Source organism: Hylobates moloch, unplaced genomic scaffold (genome assembly GCF_009828535.3).
Source record: "Hylobates moloch isolate HMO894 unplaced genomic scaffold, HMol_V3 SCAFFOLD_10, whole genome shotgun sequence".
NCBI classification, from domain to species: Eukaryota; Metazoa; Chordata; class Mammalia; order Primates; family Hylobatidae; genus Hylobates; species Hylobates moloch.
In genome coordinates, this window is record NW_026652285.1 from 25,611,130 (window position 1) to 25,632,918 (window position 21,789).

The window sequence follows — 21,789 nt, forward strand, 5'->3', positions numbered from 1 at the left end:
GATGCCATGCCTCGAAACCGGTTCAGCCCCCAGGCACTGAGGCCCAGTGTTTTTTTGTGTGTGTGTTTTGTTTTGTTTTGTTTTGTTTTTTTTAGCAACAGGGTATTGCTCTGCTGCCCAGGCTGCAGTGTAGTGGTGCAATCATATTTCACTGCAGACTCCAACTCCTAGGCTCAAGCAATCTTCCTGCCTCACCCTCCTGAGTAGCTGGGTCTACTGGCATGAGCCATTGTGCCCGTGTTTTGTTTTTACACAAGTACTATAATGTCAGGCTTGCAGGCTTGAACCAGAATTGGGTGGTACTGAGAGCAAAACCTGAAAGTTGTCCCCGCAACCCATTTCCCGTCACTTCCCAGGATGATCTTGTTGGAATGTGTCCTCTGGCCCCTTTTCAATGTATTTACCTACATACTCATGTACATATGTAGGATTTTTAAAACCAAAGCAGTTCCTTGCTATTTTTTTATTTTTTAAAAAAGAATGTGTCTTCCTCTCAAAAATAACCACAGGCCAGGCACAGTGGCTCATGCCTGTAATCCCAGCACTTTGGGATGTCACACGTGTCCATGTGAAGAGACCACCAAACAGGCTTTGTGTGAGCAACAAGGCTGTTTATTTCACCTGGGTGCAGGCGGGCTGAGTCCGAAAAGAGAGTCAGCGAAGGGTGGTGGGATTATCATTAGTTATTATAGGTTTGGGATAGGTGTACAAAATACACTCTTAAGGGCGGGGGAGAAATTACAAAGTACCTTCTTAAGGGTGAGGGAGAATATATGGTATCAGTTAGGGTGGGGCAGGAACAAATCACAATGGTGGAATGTCATCATTTAAGGCTATTTTCACTTATTTTGTGATTCTTCAGTTACTTCAGGCCATCTGGATGTATGCGTGCAGGTCACAGGGAATATGATGGCTTAGCTTGGGCTCAGAGGCCTGACATGGGATGCTTAGGCAGGAGGATTGCCTGAGACCAGGAGTTTGAGAACAGCCTGGGCAAATTAGCCAGATGTGGTTTCTTGAGCATGTAGACCTAGTTACTCAGGAGGCTGAGTCAGGAGGATCCCTTGAGCCCAAGAGTTTAAGGCTGCAGGGAACTAGGGAGGCCAGGGGTTTGAGATCAGCCTAGGAAACATGGCAAAACCACATCTCTATTAAAAATACAAAAATTGTTGGGAGGCCGAGGTGGGTGAATCACGAGGACAGGAGTTCGAGACCAGCCTGGCCAACATGAAGAAACCCTGTCTCTACTAAAAATACAAAATTAGCCAGGCGTGGTAGCACGACTGTAATCTTAGTTACTCAGGGAGCTGAGGCAGGAGAATTACTTGAATCCTGGAGGTGGAGGTTGCAGTGAGCTGAGATCGCGCTATTGCACTCCAGCCTGGGCCAAAGAGTGAAACTCCATCTCAAAAAAAAAAAAAAAAAAAATTAGTTGGGCGTGGTGGCATGTGCCTGGAGTCCCTGCTACTCAGTGGCTGAGGCATGAGAGTCACTTGAACCTCAGAGGCGGAGGTTGCAGTGAGCCAAGATTGTGCCACTGCACTCCGACCTGGGTGACACAGCGAGACTCTGTCTCAAAAAAAAAAAAACTGCCAGGCGCGGTGGCTCTAGCCTGTAATCCCAGCACTTTGGGAGGCCGAGGCGGGCGGATTACGAGATCAGGAGATCGAGACCATCCTGGCTAACACGGTGAAACCCCGTCTCTACTAAAAATACAAAAAATTAGCCAGGCGTGTTGGTGGGCGCCTGTAGTCCCAGCTACTCGGGAGGCTGAGGCAGGAGAATGGCATGAACCCGGGAGGCGGAGCTTGCAGCGAGCCGAGATTGCGCCACTGCACTCCAGCCTGGGGGACAGAGCAAGACTCCGTCTCAAAAAAAAAAAAAAACAAAAAAAACTCCAAACACGCATACACACACACACACACACACACACACACACACACACACCCCGCATACACACAAATTGCCTTTCTTAGAGCACTGATAACATTTAGATTATATTTTTTGGCCAGGTGCAGTGGCTCACATCTGTAATCCCAGCACTTCGGGAGGCTGAGGTGGGTAGATCACCTGAGATCAGGAGTTTGAGACCAGCCTTTCTGACATGGCGGAAAGCTCGTCTCTACTAAAAATACGAAAATTAGCTGGGTGTGGTGGCGGGCGCCTGTAATCCCAGCAACTCAGGGGCTGAGGCAGGAGAATTGCTTGAACCCGGGAGGTGGAGTTGCAGTGAGCCAAGGTCATGGCACTGCCCTCCAGCCTGGGCAACAGAGTGAGACTCTGTCTCAAAAAAAAAAGTAATTATTTTTAATGCTTATTATTATAAACTGTGCTTTAATGACTGTTCTTGTCACATTATCTTTTTGAGGTAGATTCCTAGAAAGGCAATTGCTGGTTCAAAGGGATGTCTTTGCAAGCTGTTGACTGATTACTCTCCAGAAAAGTCCTGATAATGTTCATTCTTGGCCCCAGGGCACAGGATGTGCCACATCCTTGCCAGGCTGGACATTGTTCGTCCAACTGAAACCCTGAGTTTCTGAGGCCAGGGCTCCTGTCTTTGCCTTCTTTCCTATCTCCACAGTGCCTAGAACAGCCGATTTCTAGTGAATGGCTTGTTTTGCTTCTTCCTCACAGTGACCTTCCTGATGCAAAATCGAGAGCCCTTGACAACATTGGCAGAGTTTTTGCCAGAGTTGGGAAATTCCAGCAAGCCATTGACACGTGAGTGACCAAGAATTGCCTCTTCCCCACCTCCATGGTTAGAACTTCTCACCATAACATGAAAATTTGTTTCCGGTGATAAGAATCCAGCCTGGGCAACATAGGAAGACTCCCTCTCTCCAAAAAAAAAAAAAAAAAAAAAAAAAAAAAAAAAAAAAAAAAATTAGCCGGGCATACTGTCCTGTGCCTGTGGTCCCAGCTACTTGGGAGGCTGAGGTGGGAGGATTACATGAACCTGGGAGGTTGAGGCTGCAGTGAGACATCATCACACTACTGCACTCCAGCCTAGACAATATGTTACCAGTGGAAGGTATCCAAGTTATTGGCGGTGAATCTGTACAGGTCTGCAGCAACCTCAATTCTTGCCTCCTCAGAAGAAATATTTGAATGAGGAATGGGAATTTATTAAAAAGCTAGGCCGGGCACAGTGGCTTATGCCTGTAATCCCAGCACTTTGGGAGGCCGAGGTGGGCAGATCACTTGAGGTCAGGAGTTCGAGACCAGCCTGGCCAACATGGCAAAACCCTATCTCTACTGAAAAAATACAAAAATTAGCCAGACACGTTGGCACGTGCCTGTAGTCCCAGCTGCTCGGGAGGCTGAGGCAGGAGAATCGCTTGAACCCGGAAGGCGGAGGTTGCAGTGAGCTGAGATCGTGCCGCTGTACTCCAGCCTGGGCGACAGAGCGAGATTCAGTCTCAAAAAAAACCTTTAGGGCAGGAAAGAAAGGAACGTACACTTGGAAGAGACCCAAGTGGGCACTGAGAAGGACAAGTGCAGTGTTGGTGTTTAACCTTGATCCTAGGACTTTACAAACTGGCCCCTTTCCCCTGATTCTTTCCTTAGGGTTGGCTGCCCATATGTGCAGTGCCCTCCTTACCCTTGGGAGGTGAGCACGCACAGTGTGTTTAGGAAGTGGCACGCATGCCTATCTGAAGCTTTCTTCCTCTCACCAGTGGAGTGCCCCCCAAAGGTCATGCTCCACCATTTTGTCTCTTAATGTGCATGCCTGGGAAGTTGCTTCTCCCTGGCACCTACATTCAATTAACACTTTAGTGCGACAGGTGTGGAAATGCCCTCTCCATGACACTGGCTGCCAATTTATCACTTTTTTTTGTTTGTTTGTTTGTTTTGAGACGGAGTCTTGCTCTGGCACCCAGCCTGGAGTGCAGTGGCGCAATCTCAGCTCACTGCAACCTCTGCCTCTAGGTTCAAGCAATTCTCCTGTCTCAGCCTCCCGAGTAGCTGGCACTACAGGCGCCCGCCACCACACCCAGCTAATTTTTGTATTTTTAGTAGAGACGAGGTTTCACCATATTGGTCAGGCTGGTCTCAAACTCCTGACCTCAGGTGATTCACCTGCCATAGTGTCCCAAAGTGCTGGGATTACAGGCGTGAGCCACCGCGCCTGGCTCAATTTATCACTATTTTATTTTATGTTATTTTATGTTATGTTATGTTATTTTTATTTTTATTTTATGTTATTTTATTTTTGAGAAGGAGTCTCACTCTGTCACCCAGGCTGGAGTGCAGAGTCATGATCTCAGCTCACTGCAACTTCCACCTTCCAGGTTCAAGCGATTCTCCTGCCTCAGCCTCCCAAGTAGCTGGGACTACAGTTGTGTGCCACCATGCCCGGCTAATTTTTGTTTTCTTTTTTTCTTTTTTTTTTTTTTTGAGAGGGAGTCTCACTCTGTCCCCCAGGCTGGAGTGCAGTGGCGCGATCTCGGCTCACTGCAAGCTCCACCTCCCAGGTTCACACCATTCTCCTGCCTCAGCCTCCCGAGTAGGTGGGACTACAGGCGCCCGCCACCACGCCCGGCTAATTTTGTATTTTTAGTAGAGATGGGGTTTCCCCACGTTGGTCAGGCTGGTCTCCAACTCCTGACCTCAGGTGATCCGCCCACCTTGGCCTCCCAAAGTGCTGGGATTACAGGCATGAGCCACTGTGCCCGGGTGTGCATTTTCCAAATTAATATTTTAATAATAAGCACAGGCCGGGCCGGGCGCAGTGGCTCACGCTTGTAATCCCAGCACTTTGGGAGGCGGAGGCGGGTGGATCACAAGGTCAGGAGTTCGAGACCAGCCTGGCCAACATGGTGAAACACCGTCTCTACTAAAAAAAAAGAAAAAAAAAAATACAAAATTAGCCGGGCATGGTGGCGTGCACCTGTAATCCCAGCTACACAGGAGGCTGAGGCAGGAGAATTGCTTGAACCCAGGAGGCGGAGGTTGAAGTGAGCCGAGATCACGCCACTGCACTCCAGCCTGGATGACATAGCAAGACTCTGTCTCAGAAAAATAAATAAATAAAAAATAAGCACAGGCCAGGCTTGGTGGCTCACGCCTGTAATCCCAGCACTTTGGGAGGCCGAGGTGGGTGGATCTCCTGAGGTCCGGAGTTCAGACCAGCCTGGCCAACGTGGGGAAACCCCGTCCTTATTAAAAATGCAAAATTAGCCGGGTGTGGTGGCACACTCCTGTAATCCCAGCTACTCAGGAGGCTGAGGCAAGAGAATCACTTGAATCTGGGAGGTGGAGGTTGCGGTGAGCCGAGATGGCGCCACTGCATTCTAGCCTCGGCAACAAGAGCGAAACTCTGTCTCAAAGAAAAAATAAAATAAAATAAAAATAAAATGGCTGGATGTGGTGGCTAACGCCTATAATCCCAGCACTTTGGGAGGCTGAGGCGGGTGGATCGCCTGAGGTCAGGAGTTCAAGACCAGCCTGACCAACATGGAGAAACCCTGTTTCTACTAAAAGTACAAAATTGGCCAGGCGTGGTGGTGCATGCCTGTAATCCCAGCTACTCGGGTGGCTGAGGCAGGAGAATCACTTGAACCCGGGAGGTGGAGGTTGCAATGAGCAGAGATCTTGCCATTGCACTCCAGACTGGGCAATAAGAGTGAAACTCCGTCTCAAAAAAATAAATAAAAATAAAAATAAAAAATATTAATTTGGAAAATACAGAAAAATAGAGAGAAGTATTCAGTCTCACCACCCAAAGACAAGTACTAATTCTAATCCTACTCTTTTATTGATACTGTGTTTTTTCATTCCAATCTTTTTTGTTTTGATTTTCTCTCATATGTTCTTAGTTAATTTTTTTCTTTTCTTTTTTTTTTTTTTTGAGACAGGGTCTCCCTTTGTCACCCAGGTGGGAGTGCAGTGGCACGATTATAGCTCACTGCAATTTCAACCTCTCAGGCTTAAGCGATCCCCCTACCTTAGCCTCCCACGTAGCTGGGCTACAGGCACACACCACCATGCCTGGCTAAATTTTGTATTTTTTTGTAGAGATGGGGTTTTGCCATGTTGTCCAGGCTTGAACTCCTTGGCTCAAGCAATCCACCTGCCTTGGCGTCCCAAAGTGCTGGGGTTACAGGAATGAGCCACCATACTTGGTAATAATATTCTTAAACATTATTTGTATTGTGTGTATGTGTGTGTGTTTTGAGATGGAGTCTTGCTCTGTCACCCAGGCTGGAGTGCAGTGGCGTAATCTTGGCTCACTGCAACCTCCACCTCCCGGGTTCAAGTGATTCTTCTGCCTCAGCTTCTCGAGTAGCTGGGACTACAGGCGCCTGCCACCATGCCTGGCTAATTTTTGTATTTTTAGTAGAGAGACAGGGTTTTGCCATGTTGGCTAGGCTGGTCTCAAACTCCTGACCTCAGGTGATCTGCCCACTTCAGCCTCCCAAAGTGCTAGAGACATGAGCCACCAAGCCAGCCTCAACTGTTGTATTAAATTCCACATTCCATAGATGTTACCAAAATAGTCTCAGTAGTCTTAAAATATCTTTATGCTTATGAACTCCACCCTTGTATCTAAAAGAACTGGTAGTTGGAGAACAAGTTTTATTCCGCCACCCAGCAGGAAGCCTTGGCATCCTGTGGCCCAGTGCATGGTTTTGGGGGATGAAGCTGACCCTGGTTCTTCATGTCCCCAGGTGGGAAGAAAAGATCCCTCTGGCAAAAACCATCCTGGAGAAGACCTGGCTGTTCCACGAGATCGGCCGCTGCTACTTGGAGCTGGACCAGGCCTGGCAGGCCCAGAATTATGGCGAGAAGTCCCAGCAGTGTGCCGAGGAGGAAGGGGACATTGAGTGGCAACTGAACGCCAGTGTTCTGGTGGCCCAGGCACAAGGTATGGGCTCAGAGATGACCACCCTACCTTTTCCAGCCTTCAGGCCCAGCTCACACCAGGGCTAGGAGTCCTGTGGACTGAGTTTACCATCCCAGTGTTTGTCCTTCCCAGATTATTCTGAGAGTGGGGATAAGCCACTCCATTTTGACCAGCACGTGGTAAGTGCCTACATTAAGCAAAGCTTGGTTAGAGCTTGGCGTACCTTGAGCCTACCTCTGCCCTTGAGGAGCTCAGCTGCAGACCCACACAGCATCGTGTCATCCTCACAACAGTGCCCATGTATTGAGCCACTTTCCTTCTGCCTTGGTACTTTTTTTTGTTTTGTTTTGTTTCATTTTGTTTTTGAGACGGAGTTTCGCTTTTGTTGCCCAGGCTGGAGTGCAGTGGTGCGATCTCAGCTCACTGCAACCTCTGCCTCCCAGGTTCAAGTGATTCTTCTGCCTCAGGCTCCCGAGTAGCTGGGATTACAGGCGTCTGCCACCACACCTGGCTAATTTTTTGTGTTTTTAGTAGAGACAGGGTTTCGCCACGTTGGCTAGGCTGGTCTCAAATTCCTGACCTCAGGTGATCCAACTGCCTTGGCCTCCCAAAGTGCTAGGATTACAGGCGTGAGCCACCATGCCTGGCCCTGTTTTGTTTTTTGAGATGAAGTCTCACCATGTTACCCATGCTAGAGTGCAGTGGCACAATCTCAGCTCACTGCAACTTTGGCCTCCCGGGTTCAAGCAATTCCCCTGTTTCAGCCTCCGGAGTAGCTGGGATTACAGGCGCACACCACCACGCCCGGCTAATTTTTGTATTTTTAGTAGAGACGGGGTTTCACCATGTTGGCCAGGCTGTTCTTGAACTCCTGACCTCAGGTGATCTACCCGCCTCAGCTTCCCAAAGTGCTGGGATTATAGGCATGAGCCACCACACCCAGCCAGCATTCTTGTATTGAATCATTATGATGTAGGCATTATCATCCTCATTTTAGAGATAGGGAAACTGAGGCACAGAGAGGTTCAGTAGACTCCCCAAGTCCTATGAGGGAACCTCTTTTTTTTTTTTTTGAGATAGAGACTCACTCTGTCGCCCAGGCTGGAGTGCAGTGGCGTGATCTCAGCTCACTGCAACCTCTGCCTCATGGGTTCAAGTGATTCTTGTGCCTCAGCTTCCTGAGTAGCTGAGATTATATGTGTGCCATAATACCCAGCTAATTTTTTGTATTTTTAGAGACGCAGTTTCACTATGTTGGCTGGTTTCAAACTCCTGGCCTCAAGTGATCTGCCCCCCTCAGCCTACCAAAGTGCTGGGATTACAGGTGTGAGCCACTGTGCCTGGCTGAGGAAACCTTTTATTTTTTAATTTTTTTTGAGACGGAGTCTCACTCTGTCGCCCAGGCTGGAGCGCAGTGGTGTAATCTCGGCTCACTGCAAGCTCCGCCTCCCAGGTTCACGCCATTCTCCTGCCTCAGCCTCCTGAGTAGCTGGGACTACAGGCACCCGCCACCGCGCCCGGCTAATTTTTTTTTTGTGGTTTTAGTAGAGATGGGGTTTCACCGTGGTCTCAATCTCCTGACCTCGTGATCCACCCGCCTCAGCCTCCCAAAGTGCTGGGATTACAGACTTGAGCCACCGCGCCTGGCGTATTTTATTTATTTATTTTTATTTTTTGAGATGGAGTCTTGCTCTGTCACCCAGGCTGGAGTGCAGTGACACAATCTCAGCTCACTGCAACCTCTGCCACCTGGGTTCAAGCGATTCTGCTGTCTCAGCCTCCCGAGTAGCTGGGATTACAGGTGTGTGCCACCACTCCCGGCTAATTTTTTTGTATTTTTGTAGAGATGGGTTTTCACCATGTTGGTCAGGCTGGTCTCGAACTTCTGACCTCAAGTGATCTGCCCGCCTTGGCCTCCCAAAGTGCTGGGATTATAGGCATGAGCCACTGCACCCGGCCTCCAAGGGAACCTCTTAGAGTGATGGAAATGTTCTAAAATGGGATTGTGGTGGCCATTGTACAATTCTATAAATTTTCTTCTTTTTTTTTTTTTGTTTTGAGATGGAGTCTCGCTCTGTCACCCAGGCTGGAGTGCAGTAGTGCAATCTCGGCTCACTGCAAGCTCCGCCTCCCGGGTTCACGCCATTCTCCTGCCTCAGCCTCTCCGAGTAGCTGGGACTACAGGCGCCCGCCACCACGCCTGGCTAATTTTTTGTATTTTTAGTAGAGACAGGGTTTCACCGTGGTCTCGATCTCCTGCGGCCTCCAAATCTGGATTACTGACCGCCCCAGGCCTTTTTTTTTTTTTTTTTCTGTCACCTAGGTTGGAGTGTAGTGGCACAATCTTGGCTCACTGCAACCTCCGCCTCCCAGGTTCAAGCTATTCTCCTGCCTCAGCCTCCTGAGTAGCTGGGATTACAGGCGTGCACCACCACACCCGGCTAATTTTTGTATTTTCAGTAGAGACAGGATTTCACCAAGTTGGTCAGGCTGGTCTCGAACTCCTGACCTCGTGATCCACCTGCTTCAGCCTCCCAAAGTGCTGGGATTACAGGTGTGAGCCACTGTGCCCAGCCTCAACTCTGTAAATTTTTTAAAAATCATTGAACTTTATCCTTACAAGCCGGTGAACTTTATTTATTTTTTTGAGAAGGAGTCTCACTCTGTTGCCCAGTCTGGAATGCAGTGGCGTGATCTTGGCTCACTGCAACCTCCGCCTCCCAGGGTCAAGTGATTTTCCTGTCACATTTAAATTACATACTCAGTTAAAAATTAGGCTGGGGCCAGGCACGGTGGCTCACGCATGTAATCCCAGCACTTTGGGAGGCCGAGGCAGGTGGATCACCTGAGGTCAGAAGTTTGGTACCAGCCTGACCAACAAGGTGAAACCTCGTCTCTACTAAAAATACAAAAATTAGCAGGGTGTGGTGGCACACACCTGTAGTCCCAGCTACTCGGGAGGCTGAGGCAGGAGAACTGCTTGAATCCAGGAGGCGGAGGTTGCAGTGAGCCCAGATTGCGTCACTGCGCTCCAGTCTGGGTGAAAGAACGAGACTCTGTCTCAAAAAAATATATATATATTAGCCTGGGCATAGTGGCTCACACTTATAATCCTGGCACTTTGGGAAGCCAAGGTGGGAGGATCAGTTGAGCCCAGGAGTTTGATACGAGCCTGGGCAATATAGGGAGATCTCATCTTTACAAAAAATAAGGCAACATAAGGAGACCTCATCTCTACAAAAAATAAAAAATTAGGGCCGGGCACAATGGCCCATGCCTGTAATCCCAGCACTTTGGGAGGCCAAGGTGGGCAGATCACAAGGTCAGGAGTTCAAGACCAGCCTGGCCAACATAGTGAAACCCCATCTCTACTAAAAATCCAAAAAATTAGCTGGGCATGGTGGTTCATGCTTGTAATCTGAGCTGCTTGGGAGGCTGAGGCAGGAGAGTTGCTTGAACCTGGGAGGCGGAGGTTGCAGTGAGCTGAGATCGTGCCACTGCACTCCAGTCCAGGTGACTGTGAGACTCTGTCTAAAAAAAAAAAAAAAAAAAAAAAAAATTAGCTGAGTGTGGTGGCAGGCACCTGTGATCCCAAATATTTGGGAGGCTGAGGTAGAAGGATCACCTGAGCCCAGGTTGAGACTGCAATGAGCCATGATCATGCCACTGCATTCCAGCCTGGGATACAGAGTGAGGCCCTGACCCTCACTCCAGAAAAAAAAAAAACAAAGAGAAAGAATGAAAGAATAATCCTGAATGATTTACTCTCTTGAATAAACATGTGACTCCTCTGCAGACCTTTAATGTCAGAGTCCCACTGGTCTTGGAAAGAATACTGCGACTCCACATATTTTCAGAATTACATTTAAATTTCCTTTCAAGTATAAATAGCCTTTTTTTTTTCTTTTTTGAGATAGAGTCTTGCTTTATCACGCAGACTTTAGTGCAGTGTCACATCCCTGCATTCATGGCTCACTGCAGCCTCAACCTCCCAGGCTCCGGTGATTCTCCCTCCTCAGCCTCCCGAGTTGCTGGGACCACAGGTGCATGCCACCATGCCCAGCAAATTTTTTTTTTTGGTAGAGATGGGGTCTCCCTATGTTGTCCAGGCTGTTCTGGAACTCCTGGGCTCAAGCAATGCTCCCACCTCAGCCTCCCAAAGTGCTGGGATTACAGGCATGAGCCACTGTGTCTGGCCAAGTGTAATGGCCTTTTATTTTATTTTGTTTATTTTTGAGACGGAGTTTCGCTGTTTCACCCAGGCTGGAGTGCAGTGGTGCAATCTCAGCTCAGTGCAACCTCTGCCTTCTGATTTCAAGTGATTCTTCTGCCTCAGCCTCCCAAGTAGCTGGGATTACATGCGTCCACCACCATGCCTGGCTAATTTTTGTATTTTTAGTAGAGACGGGGTTTCACCATGTTGGCCACGCTGATCTCTATCTCCTGACCTTGTGATCCGCCTGTCTTGGCCTCCCAAATTGTTGGGATTACAGGCGTGAGCCACCGCGACTGGCTGTAATGACCTTTTAAAGTCTGACTTATGAACACAAGGGCTTATTTTCCCCATGGGTCTCAAAGCAGTGCCTGGGAGGAGGATAGATCTTGGATATACTCAATTGTAAAAGAAAGCAGTGGTTTGTGAAGACCTTGGCTGGTAAGCACTTTCTCCTTTATGAAGCTCTTGGCCAGGAGGGGTGGTTCATGCCTGTAATCCCAGCACTTTGGGAGGCCAAGGTGGAGGATTGCTTGAGGCCAGGAGTTTGAGACCAGGCTGGGCAACATGGTGAGACCCTGTCTCTATTAATTTAATTATATATATATATATATAGACAGGGTCTCACTCTGTCACCCAGACTGGAGTGCAGCAGTGCAATCTGGGCTCACTGCAACATTGACCTTCTGGGATCAAGGGATCCTCCCATCTCAGCCTCCCGAGTAGCTGGGACTACATGCATGCGGCCCCACATCCAGCTAATTTTGTATTTTTGGTAGAGATGGGGTCTCACTATGTTGCCCAGGCTGGTCTTGAACTCCTGGTTCAAGTGATCTGCCTGCCTTAGCCTCCCAAAGTGCTGGGATTACAGGTATGAGCCACCGCACCTAGCCTATGTATGTATGTATTTATTTTTAATTAATTAATTTTTTTGAAACAGTCTTGCTCTGTCACACAGGCTGGAGTGCAGTGGCGCGATCTTGGCTCACTGTAACCTCTGCCTCCCGAGTTCAAGCAATTCTTCTACCTCAGCCTCCCGAGTAGCTGGGTTTACAGTTGCCCGTCACCATGCCTGGCTAATTTTTGTATTTTTAGTAGAGACAGGGTGTCACCATGTTGGCCAGGCTGGTCTCGAACTCCTGACCTCAAGCAATCCACCCACCTTGGCCTCCCAAAGTGCTGGGATTACAGACGTGAGCCACCACGCCTGGCCTGACCTATGTATTTAATTTTTTAAAATGAAATTAAGCTCTGAGGGCTCAAATCAATCTCTCAATCAATCTGCTAATCATTTCAGTCCCAGCTCCAGCACTAATTGGCACGGAGAGCCCAGATGAGCCGCTTTTTCTATGGGTTCAGATTATACCTGAGTGGGGCCTGGGCTCGAGACAGCTGAGGTCCTAGCAGCTGGCCCATGGATTGCATCCAGCCCTCCCTGCTTTGGTCTGCATATCATTTTTGAAAAAAATGAATGACCATTTAAAAAATATGAATTTCTGGCCGAGCAGTGGCTCACACCTGTAATCCCAGCACTTTGGGAGGCTGAGGCAGGCGGATCACCTGAGGTCAGGGTTTAAGACCAGCCTAACCAACATGACGAAACCCCGTCTCTACTGAAAAACAAAATTAGCCAGGTGTGGTGGCAGGTGCCTGTAATCCCAGCTACGCGGGAGGCTGAGGCAGGAGAATCGCTTGAACCTGGGAGGCAGAGGTTGCAGTGAGCCGAGATTGCCCCATTGCACTCCAGCCTAGGCAACAAGAGTGAAACTCTGTCTCAAAAAAAAAAAAAAAAGAATTTCCTCTTCCGGAACAATCTAAAGACGGAGCAGGATGCGGTTTTCTCCTCCACTCTAGAGACATATGATGTGTGCACTAGACTGCACCACAGTCCCCTTCTTTCACCAACGCCTTTGAATGAGGCCCAGGTTCCTCAGTCCTGGTTCTCGATGGTGACATAGCCCAGGAACACGGTGGAAGGGATGGTGCTGAGCAGCTCAGTGATGCTTCCCTGGGGCCTGGGACCGACTACAGCTCACACAAGCTTCTGATGGGCCCTGGCAGTGCTCGAGTAGCCAGAGGCTCCATCATGCACCACACATTGTCACACTCTACCTGTGTTGTGCCTTCTCCCCTTGCTCTCCAGTGAAGCTGAGAGACTTCGAGTCAGCCGTGAACAATTTTGAGAAGGCCCTGGAGAGAGCAAACCTTGTGCATAACAACGAGGCGCAGCGGGCCATCATCAGTGTGAGCCTTTCCACCCGCTGGGCTTCGGGTGTCGGGAGTGGGGTCGGGTGGTCAGGCCTTCAGTTCCCCCTCAGCCTGCTTGGGCAGGCATTCCACAGCCATTTTTGTTTGTTCGTTTGTTTGTTTTGAGACAGAGTCTTGCTCTGTCGCCCAGGCTGGAGTGCAATGGTGTGACCTTGGCTCACTGCAAGCTCCGCCTCCCGGGTTCACACCATTCTTCTGCCTCAGCCTCCCAAGTAGCTGGGACTACAGGCGCCCCCCACCACGTCTGGCTAATTTTTTGTATTTTTAGTAGAGACGGGGTTTCACTGTGTTAGCCAGGATGGTCTCAATCTCCTGACCTCGTGATCCGCCCACCTTGGCCTCTCAAAATGCTGGGATTACAGGCATGAGCCACTGCGCCCAGCCCAGAAACAAAAATTTTACAAAATATATTTACCTCTGCTATGTACTCTGCATGCTGATATTTCCTATTGCATTCTGTTTTCTTATTTTTATTTATTTACTGAGACAGGGTCTCACTCCCGTTGGCCAGGTCAGAATGCAGTGGCACTCTTATGGCTCATTGCAGCCTCGACCTCCTGGGCTCAGGTTATCCTCCTGCCTCATTTTTAAATTTTTTTGTAGAGATGAGGTCTCACTATGTCTTGAACTCCTGAGCTCAGGCAATCCACCCTCCTCAGCCTCCCAATGTGCTGGGATTACAGGTGTAAACTGTGCTTGGCTTTTTTCTTTTTTGTTGTTTTTGTTTGTTTGTTTTTTGAGACTGAGTCTCACTTGTCACCCAGGCTGGAGTGCAATGGTGTGATCTTGGCTCACTGCAACCTCCGCCTCCCGGGTTCAAACAATTCACCTGCCTCAGCCTCCCGAGTAGCTGGGATTACAGGCGCCCCCCCACCGCGCCCAGCTAATTTTTGTATTTTTAGTAGAGATGGGGTTTCACCATGTTGGCCAGGCTGTTTTGGAACTCCTGACCTCAAACGATCTGTCCACCTTGGCCTCCCAAAGTGCTGGGATTATAGGTGTGAGCCACCGTGCCTGGCCATAATTTTTGTATTTTTAATAGAGATGGGATTTAGCCATGTTGGCCAGGCTGGTCTCGAACTCCTGACCTTAGGTGATCTGCCTGCCTCGGCCTTCCAAGGTGATGGTATTACTGGTATGAGCCACCATGCCTGGCCTTTTTTTTTTTTTTTTTCTTTTTTAAAATAGAGACGGGGCCAGGCATGGTGGGACCTAGCCTGGGACCCGACGTGTTGCTGGGACTCGGCAACATGGCGAAACCCTATCTCTAAAAAATAAAAAAAATTAGCCGGGCGTGGTGACTCACTCCAGCCACTTGGAAGGCTGAGGTGGGAGGACCACTTAAGCCTGAGAAGTGGAGGCTGTAACAAGGAGTGATCTCACACCTGCACTCCAGCCTGGGTGACAGAGCGAGACCCTGTCTCTAAATAAATAAATAAATAAGTAGAGACAGAGTCTCAGTATGTTGGCCAGGCTAGTCTCAAACTCTTGGCCTCAAATGATTCTCCTGCCTTAGCCTGCCAAAGTTCTGGGATTACAGGCATGGGCCACTGTACCTAGCTTTATTTTCTTATTTTCTTTTTACTTTTTATTTATTTTTAGAGAGTGTCTCTCTGCCACACAGGCTTAGTACAGTGGTGAGATCATAGCTTACTGTAGCCTTGACCTCCTGGGCTCAGGCAATCCTCACACCTTAGCCTCCCATCTAGATGGGACTGCAGATGCATGTCACCATGCTGGGGGCTAATTTTTTATTTTTTTGTAGACTCAGGGTCTTACTCTGTTACCCAGGCTGGTATCAAACTCCTGGACTCAAGTGATCCTACTGCCTTGGGCTTCCAAAGTGCTGGGACTGAGCCACTGTACCCAGCCCTCATTTTCTTTTATCAGCAGTCCCCAGGCTTTTTGGCACCAGGCTCCAGTTTTGTGGAAGACAATTTTTCCATGGACTGATGGTGGGGGAAATGGTTTTGGGATGAAACTGTTCCACTTCACATCATCAGACATTAGATTCTCATGAGCAGCGTGCAACGTAGATCCCTCACATGTGCCGTTCACAATAGGGTTCTCCCTCCTATGAGAATCTAATGCCACCACTGATCTGACAGCCTAATGCTCACTTGCCCACCCTCTGCTCACCTCCTGCTGTGTGGCCCGGTTCCTAACAGGCCATGGACCAGTCAGTGGCCCAGGGTCTAAATTGACGTTAGGACTTGCAGTTTGAAAAATACTACCTCCAGGATACAAGAAATCTAGTGTGATTTCCTCATTCTCTTGCCTAAACCTTTTATTGCTTCCCGGATGTCTCTGTTCCTGACTTTTTCCCACAGGGGTAGGAAGGCATTGGGTAAGCTCTCCCCTGTGGGCCTCTCCAGCCTTCCTGCTAGTCAGTCCCCAGCCCCCATCACCTTGCATTCCAGCTCCAGCCAATACCAACTTCCTGTCTTCCTAAACAGGCTTTCTTTTTTCTTTTCTTTTTCTTTTTTTTTTGAGACAAGGTCTTGCTCTGTCACCCAGGCTAGAGTGCAGTGGTGTGACTACAGCTCACTGCAGCCTTGATCTCTGGGCTCAAGAGATAAGTATCTGGGACTACAGGTGTGGGCCACCATGCCTGGCTGATATTTTTAATTTTTATTTTTTGTAGAGATGAGGTCTCACTATATTGCCCAGGCTGGTCTTGAGCTCCTGCACTCAAGCGATCCTCCTGTCTCAGCCTTTTAAAGTGTTGGGATTACAGGTGTGAGCCACCACACCCGGCCTAAACAGCTTTCTTATGCCTCATAACATATGCTGTTATCTCTGCCTGGAATATTCTAAACCTTCCCTTCCCACCTCCTTCACCTGGCTAACTCCCACTCAACCTTTAGGTTTCAGCCTAGATGTCCCCTCTTTGAGGCTGCCTTCTCTGACCCCTCAGTCTGGGTGAGGAGCCCTCACATCTGGCTTTCACAGCCTTGATATGTCCCCCATCAAAGTCCACATTGTGCACTTGTAATTACCTAGACTTCCATTGCTCAAGGAGGCAGCTGTGGCTAAAGTTAATTAAAACTAGGCTGGGTGTGGTGGCTCATGCCTATAATCCCAGCAATTTAGGAGGCCGAGGTGGATGGATCACTTGAGGTCAGGAGTTTGAGACCAGCCTGGCCAACATGGTGAAACCCCATCTCTATTAAAAATACAAAAAATTAGCTGGGTATAGTGGCACACACCTGTAGTCCCAGCTACTTGGGAGGCTGAGGCAGGACAATCGCTTGAACCTGGGAGGTGGAGGTTGCATGAGCCAAGATCATGCCATTGTACTCCAGCCGAGGCAACAGAGCAAGACTCCGTCTCAAAAAAAAAAAAAAGTAAATAAAATGTAAAATTATCAGTCACACTAGCCACATTTCAAGTCATTAATAGCCACATGTGAGACTGGGTGCAGTGGCTCACACCTGTAATCCGAACACTTTGGGAGGCCGAGGCAGGTGGATCACAAGGTCAGGAGATTGAGACCATCCTGGCCAACAATGTGTCTACTAAAAATACAAAAAATTAGCCAGGTGTGATGGCACACTCCTGTAGTCCCAGCTACTCGGGAGGCTGAAGCAGGAGAATCGCTTGAACCCGAGAGATGGAGGTTGCAGTGAGCCAAGATCACGCCACTGCACTCCAGCCTGGGTGACAGAGCGAGACTCCATCTCAAAAAAAAAAAAAAAAAAAAAAAGCTACGTGTGACCTATGGGTGTACATAATACAGACCTAGAATATTCCCATTGTCACAGAAATTTCTGTTGAATAGTGCTGGCCTAGACTGTGTCAGGAGGCAGAGACCAGGGGAGAAACTTGGAGGTGCTCTGGGCTCCCCCACCCCACCCACTCCCAGTGCATCCAGGTGGACGCACAAGCTCAGTAAAGTCTGCACACCAACCTCACAGGTGCACACTCACCCAGGCCTCTTCCTCCCGCTTCTGACCAGACAGCTTCCCTAAGCCCTTCCCACAGCCAAATTCCAGAGCACCACTGGCACGCAGCTGGACCCCAGGAAGTATCTGCTGGAGTGAAGTAAATGGGGCCCCTGTCCTTGGGGAGCTTGTGCCATCATTGAAAGAAGCCAGATTGCATAACTTGTGGGCAGCAAAGGGGCATGGTGTCAGAGACCAGCCTGGGGTCTGCAGGCACTGGGCAAAGAGAGCAGGGACCCTGAGAAGTGAAGGCTCAGGACACTCCCAGTGGGAGGAAGACCTCATGCTGTGCTCTGAAGGACAAGGATAGCAGAGCTGGCCAGGCCGAGGAGGGGCAAGTGCACTGAAGATGTGGGAGGCGGGCGCTGAGGGCCGGTGGCCGGCAGAAGAGAGATCCTGGCCTGGGTCCCAGAGCTGGCGGGTTCCTGATGGCGGGGAATGGTGGTGACGGAGCCCCAGACAGTCGGCACACCAGCCTGGACTTGAAGGGCTGTGGACAGCAGAGAAGTGACCTGATCCCCTCTGTTTTTTGGGAGGCAGGTTCATGGTGAGCTGTTTGTGAGGACCGTGGTGAGGCTAACGCTGCCCTTTCATGGCAGAGAAATCATACCCAAAAGACCCCAGCAGGCGCAGTCTATCCTCTGCCACCACATGGCCCAGGGAAGCCCAGGCCTAGCATGTTGTCGTCCTCGTCATATACACCGTGTCCCCAGCTCTGGCTTCTAGGCGAAGAGCACCCACCTCACTGCAGCCCTGCCAGATGTACTATGCGCCACATACTTCCATGTGATCGCCCTGCAGACAGAGAGCATGGTCGTTCAGTTCAGGAAATATTGCCCGAGTGTAGATTGGCTCCAGGCTGCCAAGCCCAAATGTGTGCGGCCATTGTCTTGGCCCACAAGAAGATTACAACGAAAGGCTAGACACAGTGGCTCACACCTGTCATCCCAGCACTTTGGGAGGCTGAGGGCAGGGGAGGATCACTTGGGTCCAAGAGTTCTAGACCAGCCTGGGCATCATAGCAAGACCCTGTCTCTTAAAAAGAAAAAACAAAAAAACAGTTACTCGGGAGGCTGAGGCAGGAGAATGGCGTGAACCCGGGAGGCGGAGCTTGCAGTAAGTCGAGATCGTGCCACTGCACTCCAGCCTGTGTGATAGAGCGAGACTCTGTCTCCAAAAAAAAAAAAAAAAAAAAAAATACACAAACCCTGGTTCATGACCAGCACCACAGGGGACTAGGGGAATTCAGAGTGAGAGAGCCCCAGCTGGGAGGCAGAGCTGGAGGCATTCCAACAAGGAGGATTTGAGGTCACCTTGAAGGCTGGGCAGTAGTTTGAAGGGTTAGGGGCAGAGAGAAGGTACCTGTGACCCTCACTGACTCCTCATGGGACCAGGCCCCTGACCCCTCATCCTCCTGGATTGGCAACTCCACGTAGGAAGGCTCATAGTGGGAGGGGGTGGGCAGACCAATACCACAAGAGAGTGCATCCAGGCCCCGGAGCTGCTCAGTAGACACTACCACGTGTAGCTGGTGTTCTGTCAGTGCCAGCCACGGGCCTGCTATGAGCAAGAAGGCATGACCTGCCCTCCAGAGGCGCACAGGCTGAGCTCCAGGCCCCTATGGATCGTGCACTCAAGTTGGGGAAACTGCAAACATCCTGGAAGGCCCTTCTGAAGGCAGGCCAGCCCCCAGCCTGTCCCCTTGGTGTGTTTCTGGGTCTCTTCAGTGCTGCCTTGCTGAGTGCTTGCGGGCTTGGATTGTCTTTTTGCATTGACTGAAGCCAAAAGCGGCTTTAGGTAGTTCATCTAAAGGTAGAAATGAGTAGATAGACACAACTCCCAATACATGCCTAAGCCCAAGAGAAATGCGTTTGACTGACTCTCAGTCATGTATCTCTCAGACACAATTTGGTGTGGATCATTCTGAGTCAGTAAGTGTAGATTAACCTGAGGGTAGGGGTCATTGGAGGGGCCAGAGGGAAACCGAGGGTGGCAGGTTCCCACCAGAGCCCTGCCTTCTGGGATTGCTCTGGGTGGGGAAAATTAATGGTGTAGGTGCCAAACACAGGGGCTAAGCTCCCTCTACCATCCACAGGCCTTGGACGATGCCAACAAGGGTATCATCGGAGAATTGAGGAAAACCAACTACATGGAGAATCTCAAAGAAAAAAGCGAGGGAGGTAAGTTCCTGAAACTCTGAAAAGGCAACTTCAGCATTCTCCCTCTGCTTTCTTTTCCTCTAGTCCGAGACACATGCGACAGCAGCTCCCCAATCTGAGGGCTTGGCGTTGCCCACCACGCATTCTAATTTCAGTGCCACCAGCAGCCCTAGCCTATCTCTGGGGCAGTAGAGGGCGAGGATTCAGCCCACCATGGGCTGGACTGTCTGGCCTCAGAGCGCACTCATTTCTCTCTTCAATTGATTCATCAAGTATATGGTGAGCACTTGTCATGTACCTGGAAGGTGTTAGATTCTGGGGAGACAGAGGCCCATCCCTGCCCTGGAGGAGCCCATGGCCCTTTGGGCAAGGCTGACCAGTGGAGTTGTCAGCTGCTGGGATCCTGCATGCAGGTGCTACACCGAGGTGGAGGTGTGCTGCCATGAGGGTGCATGCAACAGGGCGTGGGCTCCTCTGGGGAGGCAGAGGAGGTTTCGACAAGGAAGAATCATCTACCTCCAACTCCAAAAGATGCCCAGGAGTTTTCCAGGAGAGAAGTGGGAGAAGAAAGGCATTTTCCAGCAGGGAACAGCAGGGCCAAAGGCACAGAGACAGAATAACAGTAGCTACACTTTGGGGGCTCTTACTGCGTGCCAGGCACTGGGTTAAGCACCAGACAGGAATGATCTTGTTGGGTCTTTACCCCGCTAGGAGGTGTAGGTGCTGGGGGGGGGAAAGGGAGGCTGAGTGAAGTGAGTGCTCTGCCAGAGTCATGTAGCTAGGGCAGGGTGACTCGGGGCCCCACTCTCCCCACCTACGACACGGCTCTCGGGCCAGCAGTGTGATGGGCAGGTGCAGAGGGGCATGACGTGCAGAGGCTGCCTGACAGTTGTGCCTTACCACATTCTTTCTCACAAGGTCTCCAGGGAGTAAAGAGGCCTTTGGCCCCCTGCCTTTGGGCTCTCCTTTCCTGCAGGGAGGGAGTGAGGGAAGGAGAAGCAGAAGATGGCTGAGCAGCCCTACCCCACTGGAGAGGGGCCTAGAGGAGCAGGGGTGTTAAGCGTAGTAGCTGACCCCCATTCATGCTTCCTGCAGGCCAGGCATTCTTTCAAAGACTTTGTGTGCTCAGACTCATCCTATCTGTATCCGTTCAGGAACACTATGAAGGAAGTATTATTAGCTTGACTTTATGGAGGACATGGAGGCAGAGGGGTTAGAGGCTACAGTGGTTTTCAGTCTTGGGCAATCTGCTCTAGAACCCATGCGTCGGCCCGTGCCACACTGTTTCTAGTGACACAGACAGCCTTTTCCTGCCCCAGTCTGTGGAGCTCTCACTCCAGCCAGACTGCAGTGAACAGAGCTGGGGCTGGAGGTCCGGGAGGACACAGCCCAATGCAGATTCTTGGCTGCAGCCCTCCAGGTTGCAAGGCTGAAATCCTTTCTGGTCCAGGCAGGGCAGCGGGAGGTTTCTGGGCACCTGAGTAGCCAGATGACAGCCCTTTATTATCCAGCACCTGCTCTGTGGTGGCTGGACCCCCTCAGAGGGGCTCTGTCTCCGCCCCCACATGCCCTTTGAGCTGCTCTGAGAAGCCACAGGAGCAACAGCTGTGGAGAGAGACTCTGTGGGGAAGCAGCCAACACCCCAGTCTCCCTACCCTGGCCTGCGTCCTTGTGCCTGGAGAACTGCCGGGCCCGTCCCTCTCAGAACAGCAGGTGGCAGCATTGCATCTGTTTTTCACCTCCAAAGGGCTGTGACCCCTGAGACCCGAGACCCTCTGCAGACACCTCAGTAACTAGTGGTTTCCAGGAGAAGAATGTAAGGGAGATGCAGAAGGGGATGTAACTTTTCTCCATAACTGATTAAAAAAAAAAAACATTTAGGAGCAAGGATCCCTTTGCTTGTAAAATAACTCTTCAGCTGAACTTTTTGTTAGCAGCGTATATCTTTATAGGAAACCTATCTTCTTCCTTATGTTTTTCCTATATTTTCATAGGAAACCTCCCAACAAGTAATGAATGTGCTTCCCAGGGACAAAGAGAAAGTGTCAGAATGAAGATGCTGGAGAAAACCCTTCTGTCGTTTTCCAGCACCTATGCTATTTCTTGTAGGGAAAAGAGAAGGTGCTCTGGGGTCAGACTGTCCTGGGTTCAAATTCTGTCTCACTTGCAACACTTGCAGTGTGACCATTGTGTGATTTCTTTTCTTTCTTTTTTTTTTTTGAAACGGAGTCTTGTTCTGTCATCCAGGCTGGAGTGCAGTGGTGCAATCTCGGCTCACTGCAACCTCCATCTCAGCCTCCCAAAGTGCTGGGATTACAGGCGTGAGCCACTGTGCCTTTTTTTTTTTTTTTTTTTTTT

The 21,789-nt window shown here is 49.9% G+C and overlaps 1 protein-coding gene across 1 annotated transcript in view; it reads left to right on the top strand.

Annotated features, from left to right (window-relative positions):
* Positions 1–21,789, top strand: part of ODAD4 (outer dynein arm docking complex subunit 4) — a 40,202-nt gene that overhangs the window by 11,650 nt on the left and 6,763 nt on the right. The window contains exons 8-11 of the mRNA XM_032163630.1: positions 2,635–2,721; positions 6,672–6,868; positions 13,204–13,304; positions 19,368–19,452. Of these exons, the coding sequence (XP_032019521.1) occupies positions 2,635–2,721; positions 6,672–6,868; positions 13,204–13,304; positions 19,368–19,452 (470 nt within the window). The remainder of the gene's footprint in view (positions 1–2,634; positions 2,722–6,671; positions 6,869–13,203; positions 13,305–19,367; positions 19,453–21,789) is intronic.